At 32.5% G+C, this 21918-nt stretch overlaps 1 protein-coding gene across 1 annotated transcript; it reads left to right on the top strand.

The window, feature by feature from the left end:
• Window positions 1–1990: 1990 nt before the first annotated feature.
• Window positions 1991–3814, top strand: LOC111802670 (probable WRKY transcription factor 35). The gene is made up of 3 exons (XM_023687115.1): window positions 1991–2543; window positions 2778–2921; window positions 3252–3814. The coding sequence occupies exons 1-3, from the start codon at window positions 2059–2061 to the stop codon at window positions 3784–3786; spliced, it is 1164 nt and encodes a 387-aa protein (XP_023542883.1). The 5' UTR covers window positions 1991–2058; the 3' UTR covers window positions 3787–3814.
• Window positions 3815–21918: the final 18104 nt, after the last annotated feature.

Below are 21918 nucleotides of genomic sequence, written 5' to 3'. Positions count from 1 at the left end.
GTGCAAAATCCAAATTTCCCACGACTGACTTGTTCGCTGGGATAGAATCAGTGCCGCACAATCGTTGTCACAAGTATTTTCTTTAATTTATTGGAAAATAATTTGTGTTTAGTTTGCAAAGGAAGAGACGTAGTACGTACGTATGTATTTAATTTACAATTATTTAATAAATGGCCGCTTATATATACATATTCCAATAAATAATTAAAATTTATTATATTATAAGCTTATTATTAATAATATGAAAAATTGAAGGCATCAATAAATGAGATTTCGGTCGAATTCTTGCAAGCACATGTGCCCGAGATTTTCGTCTAATTATTTTAATCATTTTTTAAATTTATTTTCTGCGGTTGAAATTCATTTTCGTAATTAATTAATCAATATATATTTATTACACACGTGGAATTTGTTTTCTGGTAACAGAATGTTTTGATTGTTTTCTTAATCCTTCATTTTTCGTGCTTAATTTTACCTAATTATCTTTAATTATAATGATTTATTTTTCTTAACATTCCTTATTTATGATGTCATTAATTAATTATCATCTGTATGTATTTATTTTAAGTCAAATTAATAAAAATCAAAAACTTCATTAATGGGTTTAATTCTTTTTTTTACAAATTTTAAAAATACTCTTATCATTAGTATATACACGAAACCTTTAGTACACGTTTTAGTAAGATTAACATCTTTAAATTTTTAGAAAAAAAATTAAAAAGTTTGGAGATAATTTCTTAGATGGAAATGGACGTTTTTAGTTCGTATATTAACGGTAAAAAAACAATTTTTTAAATTATTTTTAAAATTTTATTCTAAAATTCAAGAATATTAATGATTTTTTTTTATTTTTAAATTTAAGGTATTTTTAAAAATTAAAGAATATATTTTTTTAATTATGTGTTTTTTAATTAATTTAACCCTAATTTTAGTAATTATTTTTACAAATTTTTTTAACAAAATGTTGCAATTTATTTTAATAAATAAATAATAATAATAATAATTGAAGGGAATCTTAAAATTTAAGGGTATTTTTAAAAATAAAAGAATATATTTTTTTAATTATGTGTATTTTAATTAATTTAACATTAATTTTAGTAATTATTTTTATAAATTTTTTTAACAAAATGTTGTAATTTATTTAAATAAATAAATAAATAATAATTGAAGGGAATCTTAAAATTTAAGGGTATTTTTAAAAATAAAAGAATATTTTTTTTTAATTAGGTGTATTTTAATTAATTTAACCTTAATTTTAGTAATTATTTTTATAAACTTTTTAACAAAATGTTGTAATTTATTTTAATTAATTAATTAATTAATAAATAATAATAATAGAAGGGAATCTTAAAATTTAAGGGTATTTTTAAAAATAAAAGAATATATTTGGTTAATTATGTGTATTTGAATTAATTTAACATTAATTTTAGTAATTAATTTTATAAATTTTATAACAAAATGTTGTAATTTATTTGAATAAATAAATAAATAAACAATAATAATAATAATAATTGAAGGGAATCGAAGCGTTCTCCGAAAAATGCGGCTACTTGCCGCCTTCTTTACTCTCCCATCACTTGTTTTCCAAAAATGACTTTTCCTCCGGTCTTTATTTATTTATTTATTTTAAAAAAAAAATCATTTTATTTAATAAAATAAAATAAAACAAAACAAAAAATAAAAAACTCTCTAATTCCTAAATCAACCCCAAAACTCCTCTAAATTTCACAAATAACCCCCAAAACTTCTTTAATTAATAAATTTGACTCTTCACACATATCACTACAACCCCTCCACTTCTAATTTATTATTTTTTTTCTCTCTCTCTCATCGTTTCTCTCTCCTCATGTTGCGTATAGAAGAGAACTGATTTTTTAGAGAGAGAAAGTCTAGAGAGAGAAAGTCAGCGTTCTATTTCTCTCTCTTAAAAATTCAATTTTTCATTAACAAAAAGAAAACCCATTTCCAATCTCTCTCTCTCTCTCTCTAATCTCGCCGGCGACAAAAATTCTGCATGTTTTCCGATTGGTCTCCGGTGAAGACAGACAGCTACAAACTATGTTCTGCAATTTATTTGAGATGGACAATGATAACTATCAGCAAGCGGGTGATTTGACCGATGTAATTCGAGCTAGTTCCGCCGCCACCTCAGCTGCCCACTCATCGGAATTCTCTCTCGGCGACCGCCATCTCTTGCCTCACCTTCCCACCGATGACTCTTCCATGAATTTTGGAGATCCCTTGTTGCTTCCCACTTCTAGTACTCGAGATCCATTTCTTCATCCCCATTTCTCTTCCTTCAATTTTGATTCTCACGGCGGCGGTTGGGGTTTCACGGCGGCGGAACGGCCTTCTACTGTATTTCCAAGAATGTTGCAGATCTCTCCCACCTCCAAAGTTGTTGACGGTGTAATTACTACTCCTCCATGCGACTCACCGGCCGTGGCGGCCACGGGGAATTCTCCGACTTCAAACCCGCTTTGCTTAAGGGATAATTCCGACCTCCAGATCTCTCCTCCACGAAATCCCGCCATTAAAAGAAGGTATAATAACAATCATAGCGTTTATCTAATCAATCATAGTTATTAAACAATAACGAATCTCCGATAATTAGTGTTCTAAATTTCGTTTTAGCTCGATTTTTGCTCTAATTTCATGTGTGTTCGAAACGAATTCAAATTTTGGGTTAAGTTCGATAATTATTGATTAATTAAAGAGTTTATAAATTCGAAAAAACCTAAATCATAACTAAAATTTCCTTCATGGAATGTTCATAGGAAGAACCAAGTGAAGAAGGTGGTGTGCATTCCGGCGCCGGCGCCGGCAAACAGCCGATCAAGCAGCGGCGAAGTTGTCCCCTCCGATCTATGGGCATGGAGGAAGTACGGACAAAAACCCATCAAAGGATCTCCCTATCCAAGGTCAATTATACTTCAATTATTTTCCTTAAATTAAAATAAATAAATATATATAATTTTGTTTTCCAGAAATCAATGCCAAATGCTGCAAGTTTTTGTACCTCTTAATTTTCATCTGACAAGAAATTGACTTCCAGTAATTTTATTCATCATTTACTCATCAAATTCTCAAGTGATTTGTAAAATTTTAATAATTTATATAATTATTTTAACAAAATTAATGTTTTGTTCTTTAAATTTTACATCTTTTTTATGAGCTGATAATTAGTATTATCATTTGAATTAAGAGAATTTATTAGTGAAAATATTTCCCTTCCATTCTCTTTTCTTTAGGGGGTATTACAGGTGTAGCAGCTCCAAAGGCTGCTCGGCTCGAAAGCAAGTCGAGCGTAGCCGAACCGATCCCAACATGCTCGTCATCACCTACACTTCGGAGCATAACCACCCATGGCCTACTCAACGTAATGCGCTAGCAGGCTCAACTCGCTCCCACCCTTCTCGAACCTCCACTTCCACTACACGTATAACAAGCCCAAAACATGAGAACAACAATGAAAACCTAGCAAGTATGACGATAAAGGAGGAGGATATGAATGAAGAGCAAATGACGGAGAAAGCAGCAATAACAACAAACCAACATCAGGTCGAGGGAGATCATCAGGAGTTCTTATACGACTTGATTTTCGACGAATTTGCCGATCAAATGAACGAGCACAATCGTCATCATGCAACGGACACGATGAACGATAACCTTCTCCGGTTTAGTAACCATGGGTTTAGTAAAGGAAATGATGAAGAGTGTAGTAAAGATCCATTTTTGGAGCTCTATGATTGGACAGAGAAGTCAAATGGGAGCTTGTTCAAATAAGCCAAGGCAGGTTGATGAAGGGTAATTATCTGAGATCATATCAGCTATATATATATATATATATAGATATATATATTATATACACATTCACCTAGCTAGCTCTTATTTACTTTGGTTTCTCATGGATGAGATAATTAATTAATTGTATTGAGTAAAACAGAAGTGAACTTTTTTTGTTTGTGAGAGAGAGATCATTTCTTGGATTATCATTTCATTAGGGTTTTGTTCATTACACTTTGATTAGTTCATGAATTATGTTAATTAATGCAAACTTTGTTAAACATCTGAACGAGTCTGTCTCGATCATACTTAACGAGGCAATCAAAATATGTGAGTACTGAAGTGTTTCATCAATTGTATGCTCAAGATATCCCCTCAATGCTTTAAAACGCGTCTGATAGGGAAACGTTTCCACACTCTTATAAACGGTGTTTCGTTTTCCTCCCCAACCAATGTGGGATATCACAATCCACACCCTTTCAGGGCCCAACGTCCTCACTAACACTCGTTCCTTTCTCCAATCGATGTGGTACCCCCACCAAATCCACCCCCTTCGGGGCCTAGCATCCTTATTGACACATCGCTTCGTGTTTACCCCCTTCGGGGAACAACCTCTTCCCTGACACATCGCTCGGTGTCTGGCTCTGGTACCATTTGTAACGACCCAAACCCACCGCTAGCAGATATTGTCCTCTTTGGACTTCCCCTCAAGGCTTTAAAACGCGTTTACTAGGAAAATATTTCTTCTCCCAACTCATGTGAGATATCACAGTATCTCTTGTAATGATAAATCTGATTGACGGGTCAAACACCCACATAGTCAAATGAGCCGAAATAGTTATAAAAACGGGTTTTAGACGATTTAGAAGTATATCGAGACCGACCCGAGTTAGAAAAGGAGGTAATGAAATGAATTAAGGGTGGGGGGGTGTTAAAAATGGATTGTGGTATAATGTAAATGGGATTGTTGGATGATTGGAAGCAAGAGGCAATGAGACCCATATTCCCTTTGGGGAATTAATATGGGGAGGTGTGGATGGGACAGAAAGCTGAAGAACAGAAGATTTGAACAGTGGAAGCTAAGTACATCCAATGGAGGCCATCACTATGCAAGAAAAACAAAGAAGAAAAGTGGAAAGAGATTTGATGGAAAGATGGGACTCACCTTTGGCTTCTATCTTTTGGAAGTGGAGGAAATCATTCTTGACCCTACTCTTCACCATTAGGGATTTTCATTTTTTTTTCTTCATTTTTATGTAATTTTGTCGATCAATCCGTTAAATTTTACCTCGTTAGTAGATATTGTTCACTTTGATCGTTACATATCGTTATCGACTTCACGGTTCTAGAATGCGTCTACTAGGGAGAGGTTTCTATACTCTTATAAGAAATGTTTCGTTCCCTTCTCCAATCGATGTGGAATCTCACAATTCACCCTCTCGAGGGTCTAGCGTCCTTGCTGGTAGGGTCTGACTTTGATACCATTTGTAACAATCCAAGTTCACTACTAACAGATGTTGTCTGCTTTGACCCATTATGTATTGCCATCAGACTCATGGTATTACAACGTGACTATAGGGAGATGTTTCCACACCCTTATAAGGAATGTTTTTCTCCTCTCTCCAAATGATGTGAGATCTCACAATCCACCCCCCTTGAGGGCCAACGTCCTCGTTAGTACACCGCTAAGGGCTTGACTTTGATACCATTTGTAACAATCCAAGTTCACTGCTAACGGATGTTGTTTGCTTTGACCCATTATGTATGGCCTTCAGACTCATGGTTTTAGAACTTGACTATTAGGGAGAGGTTTCTACACCCTTATAAGAAATGTTTTGTTCCCCTATCCAAATGATATGAGATCTCACAATCCACCCTCTTGAGGGTCCAGCGTCCTCGCTCGTACACTGCCAAGGGTCTGACTTTGATACCATTTGTAACAATCCAAGCTCACTGCTGACAGATGTTGTCTGCTATGACTCATTAGGTATCGCCGTCAGACTCATGATTTTACAACGTGACTATAGGGAGAGGCTTCCACACCCTTATAAGGAATGCTTTGTTCCCCTCTCCAAATGACGTGGGATCTCACAATGCACCCCTCTTGGAGGCTTAGCATCCTCGCTGACACACCGCTCGATGCTTGGCTCTGATACTAATTGTAAAAGTCCATGCCTAACAAATATTGTCCGCTTTGACACATATCACTATCAATTCACAGTTCTAAAACGTATCTATTAGAGAAAGATTTCTACACTCTTATAAAGAATATTTCGCTCTCCTCTCCAACCGATGTCAGATCTCACATTTAAAACATCGAAAAATACCCTTTTAAATTATTTTAGATAATATGAAATAGAAGTAAACTTTTATTCATTTGAATACATCATACAAAATATTAATTTCCGTCCACTTATTTGTATATTATTAATTTATTAATTTTTTTTTAGATTTTTTTTTTTTTGTTGAAAAGATGACAATAATGATATAATAATTGGGGTTAGTTTTAAAATTATTCTTAGAAGTAATTTTATATTATAAAGTTGTTTTTTGTGTGTTTACCAAGTATTTTAATAACATTTTTTTGTAATGATAAGGACAAAAATTAAATATACTTTGTTAATTTAATATTTTAATATAGATTTGACTTTGATTGTCATGTGAAAATACACATTTAAATTAATTAAGATTAATTAAATCAAAGTTTATCTAATTTTGTGTGGTTATAACTTTATTTGACTTTTAAGAATTAAAATTAAAAAAATAAAAAATATATGAGACCCCCTCAATGCCATCTTGATATAGCATGCTTTTTTGTAAATAATAATAAATAAAAAAAATCTTGATAATAATTAATAATATTATATATTTATTTTTTCTTTAGAAATTTTTGTTTGATAATAAGCCAAATTTAATTTATACTTATAATATAATTTTAGTTTCTAAACTAATAATTTTATTAATTTACAATTTTTTATATCATTAAATCAATTTAGACCGAGTAAAATGATTAATCTAAAATCAACTGATGCAGGATCTCACAATTTGTAACAATCCAAGCTAACCATTAACAGATATTGTCTTTGTCCAGCTCAGATACCATTTGTAACAATCCATGTCTGGCTTAGATACCATTTGTAAGAATCGAAGCTCACCGTTATCAGATAGTGTCCTCTCTGGGCTTTTCCTTCTGGGTTTCCTTCAAAGTTAAAAAACTCGTCCACTAGATAAAGATTTCCACACCCTTATGAGGAAAACTTCGTTTTCATCTCCCACGGATGTGGGATCTCACAAATTCTATATTGGGTGACCTCCTAGTTTCCTAAAATGCATATGAGTGAGAACAAAGTATGCGGGAAGGATCAGTGTTCGTCTGGAGGGATAGTCTTCACTTGTAAGAAACGAGGAGTAGGTAAAGTGACCATGTCGTCAAGAGAAGCCGAGACAATCCGGTGTCAAATCTCACTCACATGTTTTCTAAATTTTTTTAGAATCAATCACATTTAGATATAGTCTCGATAAATTTGAACTGATATGACCCAAAATTTAAGGCTATTAAATTGATTTTGAACTCTAATTTAAGGGTATATTAGCAATTTCAATGGGTCCGTTAATATCAATAACTAAGCCTTTAATTTTAAAAATATCATATTAAAGACTATTTATGAAGTTTTATTAAATCAAAATATTAAATTGAAAAAAAATTAAACATTTATTTAGAAATAAAATATTAGACATCAAATTGTTTTAATTTTCAATATTTTATTATATATTTTTATATTTTCAATTTAGTTTTTTATTATTTAAAAATTTTCAATTTGATCTCTTCTATTTTGATATTTTTTAATTTAGTTAGTCCTTAATATTATGAGTATTAAAACTAATTAATGATATAAATTGAATTATTCTAATTTTTCCTCCAATTTTTTAAGAAATAAATAATTGTCTCACATGACAACAACGAAACTTTAACATTTTGAACGAGAATATATAAATTAACCTAATTTATCTTACGATTCTAAAGTAGAGGGAAGTACACACGCGAGTAGTGGTGGACGAAGCGGAAGCGAGAATGTCGGCTTGAGTAACGCAAACATTGGTGAGAATCTAATGCCTCGAAAACTTAAGGGCTCCTCACAAGGTTCGTCCAGAGAGGGTGAGTCAAGGCCTAAGATGAAGCCAAAAGGCGTAATCGATGGATAACAAGTGAATATTCCTATACTACCCCTTGTTGGTCCCCAATGTCAACATTCTAACTTCATACCTTTTATCAATCTCAACATAATTTAATTAGTTAAGCCACTTCAGATTTATAGAAGTTCCGGAAAGAAATTACACCTTCACTGTTATTAATTATGGGTGTTCAGAAAAATATATGATGTATCAATCCTCTTGGATGAAAGTCCCACCTCGGCTAATTTAGGGAATGATCCTGAGTTTGAAGGAATACTCTCTCCATTGGTACAAGGCCTTTTAGGGAAGCCGAAAGCAAAACTATGAGAACTTATGCTCAAAGTGGACAATATCATACCATTGTGAAGAGTCGTGTTAAAAATGTCCAAACTCGACTCAACCTAACTCACGAATACCCGAACAATGATATTATTAATGATGAGCAAATTTGAAAAATGGATCGTTAGGGTTTAGAGTAGGTTAGCCCTAAGGTCTATGGGCATATACTAAGTGCATTTGAATGATGAATTTTGAGAATAAAAAGAGTAAGGTTTTTATTGATTGACATATAATTATTAAATATATTATATATTCTATTTTATTTTTTTTCCAATTTTATAAAAAACCCTATTTAATTTCTTAATGATGAATATAATAATGGTGACATGAAGTATCCCATTAGTTTTAGAATAAGCAATGATGAAAAAGTATATAATATAATAATGTTTTCATTTCTTTTGGACATTTCTACTTTTAACTATATTATATTATTACCATTTGACTTTGGTATTATATTATAGAAAAATGAGGAATAATCAATAATTGACTTTAAATTCACAAAATCATTGAAGTTAAAACTATATTGTTATAATTATGTTGATGTGATTGGGTTTAATTGTAAAAGTTTCGTAATGTTTGTGTGAGATTCCACGTTGGTCGGGAGAAGAACGAAACACCCTTTTATGACCGTGTGAAAATCTCTCCCTAGCAGAAACTTTGAGGGAAAGTTCGAGAGGGAAAGCCAAAAGAGGACAATTTGCTAATAGTGGGCTTGAACAGTTACAAATGATATTAGAGCAAACACCGGATGATGTGCCAACGAGGAGGCTGTTCCTTGAAGGGGGTAAACATGAGACGGTGTGTTAGTAAGGACGTTGGGTCCTGAAGGAGGGTGGATTGTGAGTTCTCCCATCGGTTGGGGAGGAGAACAAAACACTCTTTATAACGGTGTGGAAATCTCTCCCTAGCAGACACGTCTTAAAAAATCTTGAGGGAAAGCTACAGACCGACCGCTAGGTTTGGGAACATTTTACAGACTAGTTGAGAGGTTCATCATATGCAATCAAAATTAGTGGGAGCAAAAAAACATATGATTCCCATGGCTCTACAACAGACGTCCTCATCCTCCCTGCTTACCCTCGTTCTTACTTGAACGTAAAACATTTTTAGAAAGAGTTAAGTATTATAAAGACACGGAGTAAGTGACTCCACTGTTGTAGTCTGGAAATGCAAACACATACTAGCATGCCATACCAAAAAAAAAAAAAACATAATTGTGACGGTATCGTCATAAATTATTAAATAATAAAAATTGATGAAATTTTGTATGACATTAATTAAATTATTACAAATTAAAAAAAAAAATAGTAACTAAATTTTATATTGAAAGATTAAATGGGTGTAAAATTAATAAAATTAGGTGCTTTTCATTGAAACCAAAGCGAGATTAAGGCAAAAGATTAGTAGGGCGGGATGGGCCTTCGCTAAATGAACAATATTGTTGTATCCACGAAGCTGGTTCTAAACATTTCATTTATTATGTTTCACATTTCTTCCTCCATCTTATTCGTCGAGGCAAGCAATTTCACGCCCAAGTCATTGCGGTAGGAGATGAGAACGAAACATTCTTTATAATCGTATGGATAACTGTTACTGGCAGACGCATTTTAAAAACTTTGAGGGAAACCCCAAAAAAGAATTCTAATAAGACAATATTTACTCGCGGTGGGCTTGAGTTGTTACAAATGGTATTAGAGTCAAACACTGAGTAATGTGCTAGCAAGGACACTAGGCCCTGGAGGGAGGTGAATTTTGAGATCCCACGTTGAAGAGGGGAACAAAAAACTTTGAGGGAAACCACATAAAGGAAGTGCAAAGAGGACAATATTTGCTAGTGGTGGGCTTGAGTTGTTACAAATGGTATTAGAGTTAAACATCGAGCAATGTGCTAGCAAGAACGCTAGACCCAGAAAGGAGGTGAATTTTGAGATCCCACATCGGTTGGAGAGAAGAACAAAACATTTTTTATAAGGGTGTGAAAACCTCTCCGTGATTGATGAGATGACCCATTTGAAGTTGGAGAGAAAGTGATATTTTAAAAAAATGATGAACTTTGTGGACACCATTAATGATAAGACTCTCTCCCTCAACTTATTAAGGATATGATGTTAAAGCTTTTTGTCCATTCCATCTCTTTCTCCCTTCTGTCACCCTTCCGTATTCCATGCTCCTTTTTCTTCTTTTAGGTTCATCTTTTAAGAAAAAGGGTTAGATTCGTATCAAATTTCGAGATTACGATGTGAATGTTCGTGTGTAAAATTTAGCTATGAATGTAACAACGGTTAAAAATAAAAAGTAAAAAGAAAGAAAGAATATAAGTTAATTAATAATAACTGATACCATGTCTACCCTAGTCACTTCTCCCAAATATCTATCCTCAATAAATTCTGTGTGTCAGTAATTTCGGTAAACAAAAAACAAGAAAAAAGAAAAGGTTTTCAAGTTTACACCGATCTAATTTGAGGATATAGCTTGAATAATTTGTTAGGATGTAGCTTGAATAGTTTGTCGGATTAGGTTAGTTAAATCTTCATTTTCTTTCGTCTAATTTGTTGCAATTATTTATATTTTAGTTATAAATTAAATATCAAGAACAATTTATGTGATCGAGTGAATCTAGTAAGAATCATTAAAATTGGTATGTGAATCGGATTAAAAAAAAAAAACACAAATGGAAAGAAAAGGAAAAATCACGAAATTTAAACCGTTTTTAAATTGGGTGTATGAAAATAATATTATAACAAAAAATATTTATTTAAGTTAAATTGAGTTAAAAATTAGAGTTAATTAAGGAATTAGGTGAATGTTTTTAATAGGTGAAGCACCTCGGTATAAGTAGAAAAGAATTCAAGGGATGAAGGCAAACCGGTTCGAAATTAGATAGAAACTTTAGCTAAGGCCAACCAAGTAAGTGGCATTACTATCGGCATGATCGGAAAACTTGTCTTATATATGACGACACGTGCCCAGTGGCTCTTACACGTGTAATTTATGCTTTATGTTATATGATGTTATATGATGATGTGATGATGTTATATGATGATATGGTGACGTTAGATGATAATGTGATGATGTTGTATGATGATGTGATGATGTACATGATGTTGACATGATGATGATGATACATGATAACAAGATGATGTAAGACGTATGATGATGAAATGACTTAATATGATGATGAAATGACTTAATATGATGATGTTCCATATTAAGATGATGTACATGTATTAAATGCCACAATATATTATGACGACGAGTTTTCAACGATACAACCCTAATTAATGTTAATAATGATGAATGTAAGAAGGCCAATGCGTGCATGTTACTTAAAGTAATGTGTAAACGGTATATAGGGTTGGGTCATAAAGATGATTCAAAGATGAAGATTATAGAGATCTCATGCATTTTGTGTGTTCATATACATTAGGATACTTTCTCATTTATAATGATGAGTATGGACGTGTACACGATGATGATGATCATCATCATATCTCGCATGACACTTGGGGGTCTTTTGACCACTGAGCATCGCTACAGACAACTAGCTCGACTATGATGGATCCAAGGGGATGCGAACCGCCTAGTGATCCATGCTCGCATGTGTGAGTCGTGTGTAGAGAAGTACTACACATCCAATTTTGTCCGAACTGGAGGCTACCCTGTGATAGTTTTAACAATAGGTCCTTAATCATGAGTTGCATGCGTTTGCATTCCTTTGTCTCCAATAATGGGCTGAGTATTTCTTAAATGAAATCGATCCCAAAATAAGTTTTTTGGAAATGAATAAACCAACAAGAAGCCAGAACTGATCGAACCAAGATCTATCCCGATCAAACCGATGAGAACAAAACATAAACTAAAAGATACAAACCAAGTCTGAATGATAAAACTCGACGTAATAGTGATGTAAGCTAAAGGCTTTTCGTTATTTTATTATATATTTTTTTAATGAAAATATAGAATTAGACTTTATGGTGCAAGTTGAAGATTGAATGGTCTAAAATAAACATGAAAAGCATTTGATGATTTGAAAGGGTTGAAAATTTGGCTCTTAGATTGGGTTTTACTAATTTCCACTATAATTTTGCGTTTTTTATTATTTAATATGCAATTCGAAGTTAATATTTTTGTAATTTCACTCGTTTAATTTAAAATATAAAATATGTGCTTGATGTGAAATTTTCTTTTCTAAAATTAAAATTTTAATATTCGTCACGTCAATCGAACGCCATTCCCTCCAAATGTTGGATATCGGATTTACGATTAACTTTAAAATCAATAGAAAAAATAATTTTAATTGATGTAAAATACGTGAACCAAAATAATATTTAACATTTATTAATAACTCGAGCTATGAAATGTAAACCCTAAATCTATATAACTGTAATAGTCCAAGCCTACCGCTAGTAGATATTGCCCGCTTTGACCCGTTACGTATAAAACCTTTTCCTTTCCAACCAATGTGCTCACAATCTACACTTTGGGGGCCTAGTGTCCTCTCTGGCATACCATCCGGTGTCTGGCTCTGATACTATTTATAATGATCTAAACTTACTACTAGTAAATATTGTTTGCTCTGGCTCGCTTCGTATCGTCGTCAACCTCACGGTTTTAAAATACGTCTACTAGGGAGAGGTTTCCACACCCTTATAAGAAATGTTTCATTCTTCTCTCCAATCAACGTGTGATCTCACAATAAAGAGCCCGTGTAAAAGTTAGTAGATAACATATCAGAATTGACTTTTCTCATTTATTCTCATTTCGATTCATTTGAAATATTTTAATTTTATTTTCTAACCCTTTTTCTTATTCCAACTCATCTCGATTCTTAAGAAGTAAACGGAACGTTAGGGCCTTTTGTCACATCCAAATATCTCTATCAACAAACAAAGTTAGATTTTACTTTCATCTAAATATTCATGTCATTGGGAACACTTATTGCATAGTTTATGGCTTTATAGAGGATCATGTGGCAAACCTAGGACCATATCCTTTATTTTAGGGCACTCCTCGATCGTTCCAGAATATATATAAGTTATAATATGATCGTGACACCATACTTATCGATAATAAATTAGTATAGTTTTAAAATCATTAACAAGGTCTTATTTGTTCTATAATTACGTCACTTTCCTAAAAATAAAAGAATTTAATATGTTGTTAAAAATATTCTTTAGATTTAATGGACTTTTGACGTGTAGATTATAAATTGATTAGAAACCAAATGTATTTATAAATTAAAAAAAAAAAAAAAAAACTAAACCATTACATAATAAAAATTAACGTTTAATTTAATTTTTTAAGTTTTTTTAATAGTAAAAACTAAGTTTTTATAAATTCAAAAATACAAGTAAATTTTTATTTATACAAATTTAATAAATATGTCAAGAAAATATCAATAATTATTTACCTAACATGTTTTTATAATTTTTTAAAAGAAATTTAAATAGCTAGATGTTTTTTTTTCTAATAAAAAATTTATAAGCACGTATTTTCTTTAAAAAAAAAAACTAATAGAAATTTAAAAGATTTATAAATAATTGAGTTATAAATGAACATAAAATTATTAAAAAAAAAAAGGTTTTATATATTACATAATATATTAGAAGGATTAAAACTTAAATTAAATTAAATTAAATTGAAGAAATTAAAGAAAAAAAAAAATCTAGAAGAAAACAAATTAGGCATCACTTTCACATGAAATAGGGATCCTCTAAAATGATAGGTAAGTGGGGCTTGGAATTGTGGTCACCAACGGTCTCCCTTTGTAATTTATTTGAGTCGGGTTTCGAGTTTTGGGGTTCGGTTTTGAGTTTTGGGTTTCGGGTTTCGTTCTAATTAGAATAATAAGTGTTTTGTTCGTTGATTTTGTTTTAATTTACCTCTTAACTAATCACTCTCCTCATCTCGTGATATCAAATGAATTTCAACTTACCTGGGCATACGTTTTAGAAGAATTATTGGAAGAGCCGAGCTTTGGAATAAAAGAAATAAATTAGAGGGATAAAAGTGGAAAAGGCATTATTTGATATTCAAAATGAATAGTAAAGTTAGGTTAGACTTTAATGAAAAGTGGTGAGAAATATATGGTTTAGGGATTTCCTTTTCTCCAACTAAGCACCTTTGTGTATTTGTTCATGAATACTTTTAATTTAAAAATCTTAAGAAAACGAGAGATTTTTAGGATAAAATGGTAGGTAGTGAAGCTTGATGTTTACTTATACCTTATTCAATGATTATAGGTCGTAAATGGTCATATTTAATAAATAACTTTGTTGTTTAATATATATATATATATATATATATATATATATATATATAGTAAATGGGTATTCATTTATGTAGATAATTATATTAGTAGAGTTATATCTAGTAAAGTTGGCCCAAGCAAATATGACCCATGAAAATAAAAGAACTTGAAAATTTTTACAAATAGATCAAACGTAACGTGATGAAAATGTGGAGAAAAAATGTTACTATTGAATAGATTGTATAAAACCAAAGAAGAAGCATAATAACAAATATGGAAATGCTAACAATGTTATAAATTCAGTCGAAAACAGTAGGGATCCTATAATCCTTAATGTAGGCAACCTGATTGAAATCTGGTGTATCTTTTCATTTGTCTTCAAATGAGAATTTTTTTCGAGATTTGAAATGTGAAAATTTCGAGAAGGTGTATCTTGTCAACAATGAAGCCTTAGAGATTGAAGGAAAGAAAATGTCTGCCTACAAACTCCAACAGAAAAATTAGTGAACATTGAACGATGTCAGATATATTCATGTCATTGAAGAATGTCAAATGTATTCTTGTCTCAAGAAGAATATGATTTCTATTGGTTAGTTGGACACCACAAGTTATGAAACAGAAATTGAAAAGAATTCGTGGAAGACTGTAAATGGTGCTTTCGTGCTAGCACATGACACAAAATCTAAAACCTTATGCATTACTAGAGGATGTATATACATGATTGTTGCGAGTGAGAGTACTTCCAGTTTAAGTCTATGGCACAATAGGCTTAGACCTATGAGCATTATAAGAATGAAGATGCTAGTTAGTCTCACAAATTGTTGATATGTGTCTGAAATTTGTTGATAGGAGCTTTAGAAGGTCTGAAATTTGTTAATATGGGTATTTGTGTAAGTTGCATTATGGGTAAATAGAAACGAGTTAGCTTCACAAAAGTTGCGAGAGAACTAAAGAAAGTACGATTGGAAATGGTCCATATAGATTGTTGGGGACCATCTCTAGTTCCATCACTTGTGGATCTAAGTTCTACGTCATCTTTATTGATGACTTTAGTAGGAAGACAGATTTATTTCCTCACAAATTAGATGTGTTTGTCATTTGTCACCTTCAACGGGTGGAAAACTAAAGTTGAAAGTCAAATGGGTTGGAAGATCAAATGGCTAAAGTCTAACCGTGTATAAAATATCTTACATGTCAAGTTATATCTTACATTATGTATGACGACACATGTCCAGTTGCCCTTGTACGTGTCATTTATGCTTTATGGTATGTGATGATGAAATGACGTCATATGATGATGTGATGATGTTGTGTGATAATGTGATGATGTTATATGATGATGTGATGTTGTTATATGATGATGTGATGATGTATATGATGATGTAATAACCCAAAAATTAGGAAAAAAGAAAAGAAAAAAAAAAAAGAAAGAAAAGGAAAGGGAAACTTGTCCCACATTGATTTAGTTGAGAAGTGGGGAGTTGACCTCGGCTATAAAATGGAGATCCCTTGCTTCATATCATCATCTCACTTGAACAGTTCGAAGCCAGTCGGAGAATACATTTTCTAACGGTTTTAGGCAAGCATTTGGGTCGATCCAGCTTGAAGCTTGAGTCTGATATGCTCGTGTTCTTTTCTAATAGTTTCAACTCTTTGGAAGCATTTAAAGTTAGTACTCTTCTAATAGTTTCAACTCTTTGGAAGCATTTAGAGTTAGTATGACTACCTTTTAGCTAGTTTAAATGTTTGGAGTCTAGTTTAAATTATTTTATGCCAGATTAGATTTAGTTAGTTTAAATCACCGGGAAAAATTTAAATTATTTTATGTAAAATTAGGTGAGTCAATTCCCGTAATAAAATGCTAGTTTATAATTATGGAACTCATTAGGTAGAATTAAATTTAGAGAGCAGCGTTATGCTAGCATCAAGGGGTCGTAGTAGCTTCGGCTTAGGCCAACCAAGTAAGTGGTCTTATTATGGGTATAGTTATAAGTTGATGTTTGTATGATGATAAGTGCCCCGTGATTTTGCACGTGAAATATGTTTGATATGTGTGAAATGTTTATGAAATGATATGACTATGATATGTTTGTGATATGATATGACGATGATATGATATGTTAATGTTAATGTTATGACACGTGTTATAATGTGATGTGCTGATGAAATGATATATGTTATGGTGTAACACGTTTGATAATACAGTATATGTTGTGACATGCTTTATGAAACGATATGTGCATGATATAATATGATATGTTGAAGAACATGCTATGTGCACGATATGACATAAGACGATGCATGATATGAATGACACGGTATTCAACCCTAATACATATCTTAAAGGCTATGTGGTAAAATGATATGATTTGAAGGAAAATGGAAGGGGTTGCTTTACATAATTTAGTGAATGAAAATGTTGGGACCTCATGCATCATTGTTTGTTACATGCATCGGGGAATCTCCCCTTTTACGATATTACAGACGCGTATGTTATGAGGTAGGAAAACGATCATTATGTCTATCATAATGCTGTGATGGTCACTATTCCTACCAGGTGCTCGACAACCGCACCAGAGAATGCTAGTCCGACGAGTAAAAAGGGGCCATGGAGGTGTGCAAACCAATTTGTCGGTCCATACTCGCACGTGTGGGCCATGTGTAGAATAGTAAATAGACATCCAATTACCCGCTTAGGATAGTCGCTTAAGAGAATACGAATTTAAATGATAAATCTCATTCATAATTGTATGAGTTTGCATCTAACCCCAATATCGGGGTCAGTTACTGAGTATTTCTTAAAATATTTAAACCACGTGTTGCTTCTATTTCAGGTAAATACATGACACCCTTGTACGGCTATCGACGACATCACAATCGAGACCATGACACATGCATAGGATAATTGTATTTAATTTTTTAGACTTTAAGAATAGAGTATTTTTAATTTTAATGTTTCTTTATTTCTCGTTATGTTGTTTTAAATATATTTTCGAACATGTAAGTCCATGACATTGTTTTATGATGAAGTTTCGAATTATTATTTCGGCATAAAATGATTATGTTATGCATACAATAGCAATTTTGTGTTAAGTAGAAATCTTGGATTGTTGCAGATGACACGACGATGACATGATATGAATGCATGATGATGATGAAGCAAGATAACATAATGATGTAAGACACATGATGATGAGATAACTTAATATGATGATATTCCATATTAAGATGATATGCATATATTAAATGCCACGATGCATTACGACGACAAGTTTTCTAAGGCACAACCCTAATTGATATCAATGAAGATGAACGTATGAAGGCAAATGCATGCATGTTACCATGGGTAATGTGTGAATGATGTATAATGTTGTTTCATAAGAATGATTTAAAGATGAAAACTATAGGACCTCATGCATATCGAAGGTGCATATACATCACATTACTTCCCCCTTTATGATGATTTGGATGAACACATTCACGATGATGATGATGTGATCATCATCATCATCATCATCATCATGCCTTACATGATACTTGGGGGTTTGCTGACCTCTGGACGTCCGACTATGGACAACTAGCTCGACTATGATGGGTCTAGGGGGTGTGAACCGCCTCGGGACTCACGCTCGCACGTATAGATTATAGATTGTATGTAGGGAAGTACTACACATCAAATTTTTTTTGTCAAAACTAGAGGTCACCCTTATGATGGTTTTAATGATAGGTCCTTAATCATGAGTTGCATGTGTCCCTAATCATGAGTTGCATGTGTTTAGATTCCTTGACCCCAATATTGGAGTCGCTTACTGAGTATTTCTTGAAATATTCAAGTCGTGTGCTACTTCAATTTTTCAGATAAAGGCAAGGCACCCATGTACGGCTGACGACGACATCGCAAGTAAAGACCATGACTCACGCATAGGATAGAGGTATCTCAATTCTTAGACTTTAGGTTGGTCTAGGGTTTTTTTTTCTTCTCCTTTAAATGTGTTATTTATTTTAATTAGTATTTTAGTTACGTTGGTTTAAAGCTATTTTCAAACATGTAAATCTATGACATAGTTATATGATCAAGTTTTAAATGTTTATTTTCACACATGAGTATATTATGATGATGGTAACTACTTTACGTTAGTAGAAATCTAGGGTCGTTACAGTTGGTATCAGAGCTCTAGGTAATAGACTTTGTAGATTGGCCTACGGGTAGACTTGCTCACCATTGATGCCCCGTCACCGTCAGGTATATCATGCGCAAGATAAGAAAGGAAAATGTCGTTCATTGCGTATGTTGTTACTGCTGGTCATTGTCGATGAAAAGAATTTCTTGAGAATGAAGTTTTGGTTAACCGTATCAGTCTCCGAAAGAAAAAATTATTAGATTGTGGAGTATAATGTTTACTTATAATTTATTTAATGACTATACATAAAAAATAGTCGTATAGAGTAAACAAATTTGTATAGCGAATAGCTATGTATAATAAACGACTATATATAGTATATAACTATATGATGGCTATATATTTTACTTATGTATTTATAGTATATCATTCCATTCATGCGAAAGCTAACTCTCATGTATATCTAACGATTTTTAAAATTAAAAGTAATAGTTATCTAACATAAAAGTCTTACTTTAGTTGAATCACAATGAGAATACCCTACTCCATCCTAAACTCTTACCAAAATACCTTAAATTAGCCTTATCCAATAAAATTTTAGCTTAAATACGAGGTATTGAGGCATAGTGACCTAGAAAATTAAATTAAAAAAAATAGTTTAACCAAAATCGGTTCCACTAAACTAGACCTCTTGATCGTAGAGTCGAACTGCAACATTTAACGTGTGATCGTGCATGGTTCATTCGACATTTGCGCACACGTCCTTCCTCAACAACCACAATGATCTTAATCTGAGATGACAACCACAAAAATCACCATGTGGAACACTCGTGGAGCTACTCTAGAGAACTCCTAGCAATAGGCTATAGTACTATGGTAAAGACTTGAGAGCGAGAACGTGTGAACCCTAGAGCTCAAATTGAAACCGAAGATCAAAACAAACATAAGTTTCGAGATGTTGATCCACAATACAGTGACTAGAGGTAAGGAATACGAGTAATGGACGGTGAAAAGAATGGTGATCAAACCTTGCAAAACAATCGCTAACCAATGGTGAACTCGATCACTATGTATTGGAGATATCTCACTAATTAGGTGCGCCAAAATGTAGACTGTGAATGTTTGATTAATCCACCACACCTAAATGGGGGTGAGAGTTCTCTTATTTATACAGGATACAGAAATATGGTAAATTACAAATAATATGGAAATAGTAATAAAAGGAAAGAATAATAAATGAATGTAATATATTTGCCTTTAATAGGAGGGCAAATATGGTAACCCGCAATGTAAGGCAAATATCTAGATATTTGCCTTATAATGAACGATCAACTATCCTTAACACAGACGAACACTAAATTCAATAGTATTGTGAGTCGAGTGCGAACCATAACTGATACTAAAACCAATGATGAGACATTTTTAGTCGATGACGCATGCATCGTGATTCCAACCAATTTTTAGAACTTCCCCTCTCTTTACTACATGACACGAATTCTATGAGAGGAATCGAACTTCCTAACTTTTAAAGTTGGGTAGCTCTAGGTTCCGTTTTGAATTTGTTCTTTAAATTTAAAGATGTAACAACTCAAGTTCACCGCTACCAGATATTGTCTTCTTTGGGCTTCCCTCAAAATTTTTAAAATGCATTTGCACGGGAGAGGTTTCCACACCTTTATAAAGAAAGCTTCGTTCTCCACCCCAATCGATGTGGGTTCTCACAATCCACCCCGTTCCAGGCCCAGTGTTCTCACTGTCATTGTTTCCTTCTCCAATCGATATGGGACCGAGCTCACTTAACTTCTAAAGTTAGTGGCTCTAGGTTTCTGTTTTCAATCTGTTCTTTAAATATAAGAGTGTAACGACCCAAGCCTCCGATATTGTCTTTTTCAATCTGTTCTTTAAATATAAGAGTGTAACGACCCAAGCCCCCGATATTGTCTTTTTTGGGCTTCCCCTCAAGGTTTTTAAAACGCGCTTTCTAGTTAGAGGTTTCCACACTTTTATAAACAATGTTTAGTTCTCCTTCCCAAGTGATGTGAGATCTCACAATCCACCCCCTTCATGGCCCAACGTTCTCCGCTGGCACTATTCTCTTTCCAATCGATGCGGGAACCCAAATCCACTCCTTTTCAAGCTTTCCTTCAAGGTTTTTAAAACGCGTATGCTAGGGAGAAGTTTCAACACCTTTATAAATAATCTACTCCAACTGAGGTGGGATCTCATAAAGGGTGATACATTTGTAACGCTTAAACCCTATTTTTTTATATAAAAATTCTTTCTTAGCTAACTTAGTTAAATGTCTCATGCAAATCATATTATTGATAAAAAATTGAAACATTTAAAATTTTAATAGCATAATTGAAACCAAATTTATACATTTGGAGCTTTGGAAGCATTGGAAGTATTTTGCTCTAAGCTATCTAAGTTTGATAAAAAGAGTTTGTTAAAAGTTCTAATTATACAAGATCATAAGACATTTCATTTCTTTTGTTTTTTTGTTAAAGATTTTAGTGACAAATGTTAGAACTTTTTATGACGAACATCAAATTCCATTTTAATTTTACACTAACACCAAACATAATATTTTAAGATATAAAGATGGTTAGAATAAAATTAAGCTTTTTTTTTTAATTTAATTTATTATTCGTTTTGCACTATGTAAGTTCAAGATGATAAAATAATTCACTTGATAAGAATGGATTAAAGAATTAATTCTTTATTTTTTTTTTCAAGAAAGAACGAGCAAGAACGAGCGTTAAGTGAATATTTTTTTAAAAAAGACAAACTATACGGATATTACATTTATGATGCACTCACCTTAATATGTCCATATGACAAGACATGATCGAGATGACGTTATCATCTCTATCTTTGTCCATCATTTCACTTTTGGTGTTAGCAAAACTCATCACTTAATTTAGATTCAATTTCACCATTCCTCTCTAAAAATTTGTGGAATAGAATTCTCTATGAGAATTTATTCCTCTTTTACGATTTTATAGTGATAAAATGAATAGTTGTTATTATTATTTTGTCGAAAATTTTCATTTGATTTTTAATTAATAAAAAAGAGAATCTATTTAAAAAAATGAAAAAAAAATAATATTCCATAGAAATTTAGATTTTGTAATAAAAACCGAAAACCATTTATTAATAAAATAAGTAGAAGGTTTCTCACTCATTTTTTGATTTAGGGTCTCGGGTTGGGTTAGGTTAGGTTGTCAGTTTATTAAAAAAAAAAAAATT

This window comes from Cucurbita pepo, chromosome LG09, assembly GCF_002806865.2.
Source record: "Cucurbita pepo subsp. pepo cultivar mu-cu-16 chromosome LG09, ASM280686v2, whole genome shotgun sequence".
NCBI classification, from domain to species: Eukaryota; Viridiplantae; Streptophyta; class Magnoliopsida; order Cucurbitales; family Cucurbitaceae; genus Cucurbita; species Cucurbita pepo.
The sequence above is the reverse complement of the archived record's forward strand: the minus strand, read 5'-3'. Positions and strand labels throughout refer to the sequence as shown.